The 7,392-nt window shown below is 34.6% G+C and overlaps 1 protein-coding gene across 1 annotated transcript in view; it reads left to right on the forward strand.

Annotated features, from left to right (window-relative positions):
* Window positions 1-3,538, forward strand: part of LOC129884386 (uncharacterized) — a 47,077-nt gene extending 43,539 nt beyond the window's left edge. The window contains exon 7 of the mRNA XM_055958694.1: window positions 3,119-3,538. Coding sequence (XP_055814669.1) covers window positions 3,119-3,538 — 420 coding nt within the window. The remainder of the gene's footprint in view (window positions 1-3,118) is intronic.
* The last annotated feature ends 3,854 nt before the right edge of the window (window positions 3,539-7,392 follow it).

Genomic DNA, 7,392 nt, shown 5'->3' on the forward strand with positions numbered 1-7,392 from the left:
CCTGCAGTGCTAGTTCGTAGTAAATTGGCCATAACTTTTGACTCCGAACTCCAAAAATTGCAATCTTGGTAGCGTTGGAAACAAGACTCAAAGACCTTTAATTTAGTAGGTCGTGGTCCACCCAGTTCTTTATATCCTAGGAGATATGGTTGTTTGAAGTTGACCCTTAAACTAACTCGTCCGAAAACTTAATCAATTGGAGTTCTTTGGACTCGACTTGGTGTTAGAGATCCCTTATGACCCCTAAACACATCTAACACACTTCAAATACTTAGGAATTAATCCTAACTCATGTGTAGAATTACAAGTCCTCTGGCCCGAGTCTACCCACACGTGAAGAAATGTTCGAGTCTTTGCGGAAAAATTTCTGGGGTGTCACACCAGCACCAGGCCTAAAATCACTATAGTGATAGTCTATAGTAAAGTGGTCATAACCTTTGACTCCGAACTCCAAAAAATGCAATTTTGGTGGCATTGGAAAGAAGAATTAAACACCTTTAATTTTATAGGTGATAGGTCACCCAATTCATTATAATCTAGGAGATATGGTCATTTGAAGTTAACCTTATACGAACTCATTTGGAACTTAGTCGATAGAAATTATTTAGATTTGGCTTGGTTTTAGGGATCCCTTATGACCATAAATCACATATAATATCCTTCAATTACTTAGGAATTGATCCTAAATCATACATGCAATTTAAAGTCATCAAGTACGATCCCATACGTATATGAAGAATGGTCCTAATCTTAGCGGAAACACAATTTTGGGTGTTACACCAATCATATACAATCCAATCCAATCATGTACAATCCAATTCAATCCAATCATTTACAATTTAATCCAATCCAATCATATACAATCTGATCCAATCCAATCATTTACAATCTGATCCAATCCAGTCATATATAATTTGATCCAATCCAGTCATATATAATTTGATTCAATCCAATCCAATCTTATACAGTCTAATTCAATCCAATCCAATCATATACAATCCAATCCAATCCAGTCATATACAATTCAATCGAATCCAATCCAATCAATCATTTACAATCTCAATCAAACCAATCATATCATGCACAATCCACTCAATTTGAGAGTTTCTCTAACCAACAACCATCACCTATGAGTAGTGATGTACAATAAGCCGATGTTGATGCCACGTCTGTTCAATACTTTGCCAGGGTATGAACAAATCAACCAATCATGAATCCATCAATCAATCAAGTCCTATCATTTCAGGACAATGAAATAGGGAAACATCTGACTTTAATAGTACAATCCTCTTCTATGTTGGCTATGTAGTTCATGAGATTTGAGTAGAGACTATACTCTTACCCAATTTAGTGCTCGATACTCCTCCCAAGACTCAATATACTCATATCTATCAGGTGAGTGAAATATTCAAAATACTCATTTAGTCTCTTTTGGACTTAGTTCAAATCAACTCATTTAGTCTCATTGGACTCTTTTCAAAACTTAATCAATCTGGTCTCATTGTACCCTTTTCAAAATCAACTCATCTAACTCATCAAACTCTTCTCTTTAAATTTGATACAATCTTAACTCAATGAATGCAGTAACTATTAAATGCATTTAAAAAATAATTTTTAACTCCTCAACTTAATCTCAAAATAGACGTTTTAATGTAAAAATGCTCAACTCGTTTATACTCAAAATGTTCATGTTCAAAATAATAATTAAAAAACTTTTCAAACTCAACTCATGCTTAAACTCTTTCTAAATCAAAAATGAAAATAATCATTCTCTAAACTCAAAATAGTGCATAAATAGTTTATTAAAAAATGTTCACAAATCATTTTTAAAACTCCTTCTCAAACAATCATTTATACTCAAAATGCTCATTAGACTCCAATCAAATTGAATTATGCAAATCATATCATGTAGTCACATTAGACTCCAATCCATTGCATCGCAAAACATCATCATCAACATTACCTCTTCATCAACTATTTCACCTTTTTAAAATGAACATCATTGACACATCATCAAACATCTTGCTCCAAAATCCTCATTTAACTCTATGTTCAATTTCATTAAACTCATTGAAATATGCATCATCTCACTTTGAAAGCAGTATTTTTATTTATACATGAAAAACCATCAATCTCAACCTCAAGGCAAATTATGACAAAAATAAAATCTCATCTTGGGTTCATGTGAATAAATACATGAATGTATACCTCAAATACTCAACTCAAGGACATCATCAATACATATGGATTTATATACAAAAACTCAATAGAATTTATGGATAACTCAAGAACTCAACTCATGAAACCTCAAATTCAACTCAACTCGAATCAATGTAGATATAGGGCATGTGGATGAAATCAATTCAACGTTGTGAGTAGCCTTACATACCTGACTTGAAGAACAAATCAAGGATTTGATGGCCTTACTTGAAGAACTTGAATCCTAACTCTTCTTCTTTTCTCCAATTCTTGCTCTCAATGTTCTTGGATATTGTTGGAGAGAAAACTCCTTAGAAACTGATATGGGGCAAAATTTAGCCCTAAAACGTAGAGGGGAAAGGTCGGGAAAAGACTGAAAAGCCCCTCCCAAAAATGAAAACTTAGCAGAAATTTGAACTTAGGTGGAACAAGTCCGCGTCGCTGAGGTGTTTCACCATAGTTCATTTTTTTCCGAAATTTCAAGTTGAAGCAAAAACTGGCCAAGTCCGCAATGCGGACTTGGCACGCACCTTTCTGGTTAACTGGACATAACCTTTTACTCCGAACTCCAAAAATTACAATATTGGTGACGTTAGAAAGAAGACTAAAGGGAAGCCCGATGCACTAACTCATGTATACAATTAGAAGTCATTCAGTTTGAGTCTATATGCATATGAAGAATGGTTCGAGTCTTGGCAAAAAAAAAATTGGGGTGTTAAAGGAATTGAAATGAATATGGAAAATGTTGAATGCATTAAAAAGTTTCCACTCCTACTTCAATACATTAGGAGTTTTACTGGACAAGCTCTATCTCATACACGATTTATCTTAGATTTTTCTCTAGTCAATAGCCATCCCTAATTTATTAGCTAAAGATGTGAAACATGAGTTTTCTGATGAATATTTATATGCATTTCAGATCTTGAAGGAAAACCTTCTTGCAGCATTAAGTGTTCAATCAGGAATCCAATATGATCATACTGAGGAAGTGATGATGGCTGCACGACACATTGCTGATCAGAGGCAGTCTTCAAGTGGTGCAGGTCCATCTCATATACCCCGCTCTTCGGACTATGCATCATCATCAGTACCAAACCGAATGATATGTGTTGAGGAGGATTTGGATCACATACACCATTTTCAAGCCTATCAGGTGAAGCACAATCAAGCAGTTGCTGAAATGCTGCGAACTATGGAAATTCACCATGGAATGAACATGGATAATTTTCCTACTTGTCCATCATATATTCCCCCAAGGGACAAGGCAGTGCTCGACGATGACGACGACGACGGTGATGATGATGATGACGAAGACGAGGATGAGGACGATGAGGAGTGACACACCCTATTCAGTAATGCTTCTTTTTTCCAATACACATCCCTTGCCTTGAAAGAAAAAAAATTAGAGTGGAAGATCCCTTTTGTTAATTTTGGTTGATAAATAGCCTAGAAGATGTCTTAAGTGTTGCATCTCAAGGCAAAACTTTCAGTATCAGTCACGATGTTATAGTTGTTGTGATGGCAACAGAAAGTGTGTACAACCAGTGGCGGAGCCAGGATTTTAAATAAGAGGGTTCAAAATCTAAATAAGTAGACACACGAGTTAGTCGAAGGGGGTTTGACATCTACTTTATATACATAAAATATTATTTTAACTGTGTATAAATAGTATAATTTTCCACCGAAGGCCTCGGCACAAGGTGGCTCCGCCACTGTATACAACATTAGTCCTTCCCATCCTTTTCCCTTTTCATTTTTGTATACACCTTTTTTGGTCCCATGGGGGTTGTGGGGATTATATAACAAGTGAGGAACTCTGTTTGGTAGGGAAGGAGGTGCCAAAATTTATGAATAGCACCTCCAAACTTGTAAAGTTGTGTAACAATTTTGATGAGGAAAATTGCTTCTTTTTTGTTTGTTTCTCTATTTAGCAAACAACATCTCCTCCCCCTTACCCCTTATCTTCTATACATTGCAAATTTTAAGAGAGTCACTACTTTTAATTGTTTAAAATTTCATACTCAAATATGGAAGTGTTTTGTAGTGAGTAATGTGTTATGTCCCCTGATATGGATCTAGTTATGGGGTGCTGCAATATGAAATCAAATGTTTTCTTCCTACGACCTATGGTGTTGGTTCGTTAATAATTTTCTTCTTATCTTTCCATTGAATTCAAATAACTTAAATATAGCATTAGTCAATTAACCATCCACCTGATAACATGGAAATAACTTCCTACTACTTTCTGATTAAATTTTCCATGCATGCATGAAACTGTTGCTAGACTAAAAGGATACTAACATAATGTTAATATGGTGGCTTGCTAGTTCTAGAATAGAGAAAAAGATGGGAAAGAGGGGGAAAGCAAAAGTTAATAGAGCAACCCCACATTTTCAATATGATAGGAGTGTGCGCATCAAAATTTTGATATTATGGTATACGTTTTTTGGTATTCGATATTATAAATAAAATACTCAAATATCGAATATCGTACCAAAGTATATAATTACATAAATAATTTTTATATATATTATTATTATAATACCAACAAATATACAACCTAGTATGGTGCAAAACTAAATGTTTAGACTTTTGAACTTTGACTACTCTATCTTGACTGAAATATTTTTTGTTGTAATTTATTAATAGAGGAATTTGCTTGTACTTTCTTTTGAATATATACATGTTTTCTTCATACCTTACATATATTAATTCTATATTGTATGAGTATATATAAGTCGGGGTTGAACAAACTATGGTTATCGATTAATCATACTATAAAATACCGAACTCGAACCTAAATCTACAAAATCATAGCGAATTAATTTAGTATGATATAATATATTAAAAAACCATAAATTGAAATTATCAAAGTAAAATTTCAAAATGTCGTAGTATATCATTCCATGTACACCCTAGAACTATATGATACTATTTGTGTAATGATCCTGAATGTCATTTTTGAATTATTTTTTGCAAAATGACCATTTTACCCCTCTTAATAGTTGTCCTGAGTCATTTCTGATCAGTGTTGGGTGTTGGTTTTGGGAAATTCTTTGAAAAGTTGAGTCTTCAGACTTTTTGAGATTTTTAAAGGCTTAAAGTGTTTTAAAATGGTATTTGAGACCAACCGGAACTACGAATCTCGGAATGGAATTCCATTGATTCCATCAACTCTAGAATGTGAACTTTGGTCTAGGAGAATTGACGAAATTAGATTTGGAGTTGTAATGAAGATATGAGGTCCTAAGTTGGAAATCTTGAAAATTTGATCATAGAGTTGACTTTGATAAACATTCGGAGATCCGATGCTTGGAATGGAATTCTGACAACTCCATTGAATTCTGGAGATGATTTTAGGTCTAGGGGTGGTCTTTGTTGAATTTTTGGAGGTCCCGAGGTCGTTTTTATATTTTGAGGCTCAAAGTTAGTTTAGTTGCAACTTATCTGGTTCTGGGTCAAGGAGACCTCAGATTCAAATTTCGATGGTTCCATTGATTCCATAACGTCAAAATTAGTATGGTAGCATATAAGGTTTGCGTGCACGGAATTCCAAATGAATTCCGAGGGTCGATTTTGTGTCTTTGAGACTTGGAGGTTTTTTCTGTCAACTGGTGCCTCATTTGTGCTTCGCTTTCGCGGAGCGGAGGGCCGCGATTGCGGAAGGCATAGTGCTTATATAACACCCCAGAATTTTTTTGCAAAGACGCGAACATTTCTTCACGTGTGTGTAGACTCGAACGGTATGACTTATAATTTTATTTATGAGTTAGGATCAATTCCTAAGTATTTAAAGGGTACTAGATGTGGTTTAGGGTCATAAGGGATCTCTAACACCAAGCCGAGTCCAAAACATTCCTTTCGGCTAAATTTTCGAATGAGTTAGTATAAGGGTCAACTTTGAATGACCATGTATCCTAGAATATAATGAATTGGGTGGCCCATGACCTATCAAATTAAAGGTCTTTGAGTCTTCTTTCCAATGCCACCAAGATTGCATTTTTTGGAGTTTGGAGTCGAAAGTTATGACCATTTTACTATAGACTATCACTGCAGGAATTTTAGGCTTGGCGCTCCAGTGACGCCCGGCGCACTATAGCTCCCGAAACCAGCCTCAGTAGTTTGGGTGCTAGCGCGGCGCGCCAACTATAGCGCCAGTAGGAGTTTAGCCCATTTTCCAGATTTTTGATGAAGGGAAACTTGGACCTTTTCCCTAAACATATATACACTAACTTGGAACGTTTTGGGATCATTTGTTTAGTCTTTCACCTCCCAAAAACCCTAATCTTCATCCCCTCTTCTCTTCCAAATCATCTCCAACAAAATCCTCTCAAAAGCTCAAGGATTCAAACTTCCTATTAAAGACCCAACAACAAGGTTTCTTCAAAATCTACTCTAAGGTATGTAAGGCTAACCTAAAATATGGATTGAGTTCTTCTATATGCCCATAGATGTGTTGGATGGAAATGGTGAAAAGCTTGAACGTTCTATGAAGATTTTCTTAAAATTTTCCTAAACTCTAGAATATTTTTATATACTAGTAATTGATTGATGATTTTCTTGACTTGAATTATTGAATAATTATCTTTCATATTTATTTCATAAATCGTAGCTACATATTGACTACAAATGAATTTTGTCTATAAATTCATATGTATTGATGGTGTTCTTGAGTTGAGTTTTGTTGAGAGTATGGATTCATGTATTCATTCACATGAACCCAAGATGAGATTTCTTTTGTCATAATTGTCTTGAGGTTGAGATTGATGGTTTTTGTGTAAATGTATTGATTGGAATGAAAAGAATGAATTGGGATAGTTATGAATGTGAATGGCATAAAAAGAAATGAAACCTTGGTAGAGCTAGAATGTCATTTTTGTTTCTATAAATGGAATATAGAATTAAATAAGAATTTTGGAGCAAGATGTTTGATAATGATGTGAATGATGATATTTGATGATGATGTAAATGGTGATGTTTGATGACGATGTGAATGGTTGATGAAGAGGTATGTTGATGATCATGTTTGAGGTGAAATGGATTGGAGTCTAATGTGACTACATGATATGTGATTTGCATAGTTTGATTTGAGTGGAGTCATATGAGTATAAATTGTTGTTTGAGAAGGAGTTTTAAATAAATGATTTGTGAACATTTTTGCATAAATTATTTATACACTATTTTGAGTTTAAA

Source organism: Solanum dulcamara, chromosome 4 (assembly GCF_947179165.1).
Source record: "Solanum dulcamara chromosome 4, daSolDulc1.2, whole genome shotgun sequence".
In the NCBI taxonomy this organism is placed as follows: domain Eukaryota; kingdom Viridiplantae; phylum Streptophyta; class Magnoliopsida; order Solanales; family Solanaceae; genus Solanum; species Solanum dulcamara.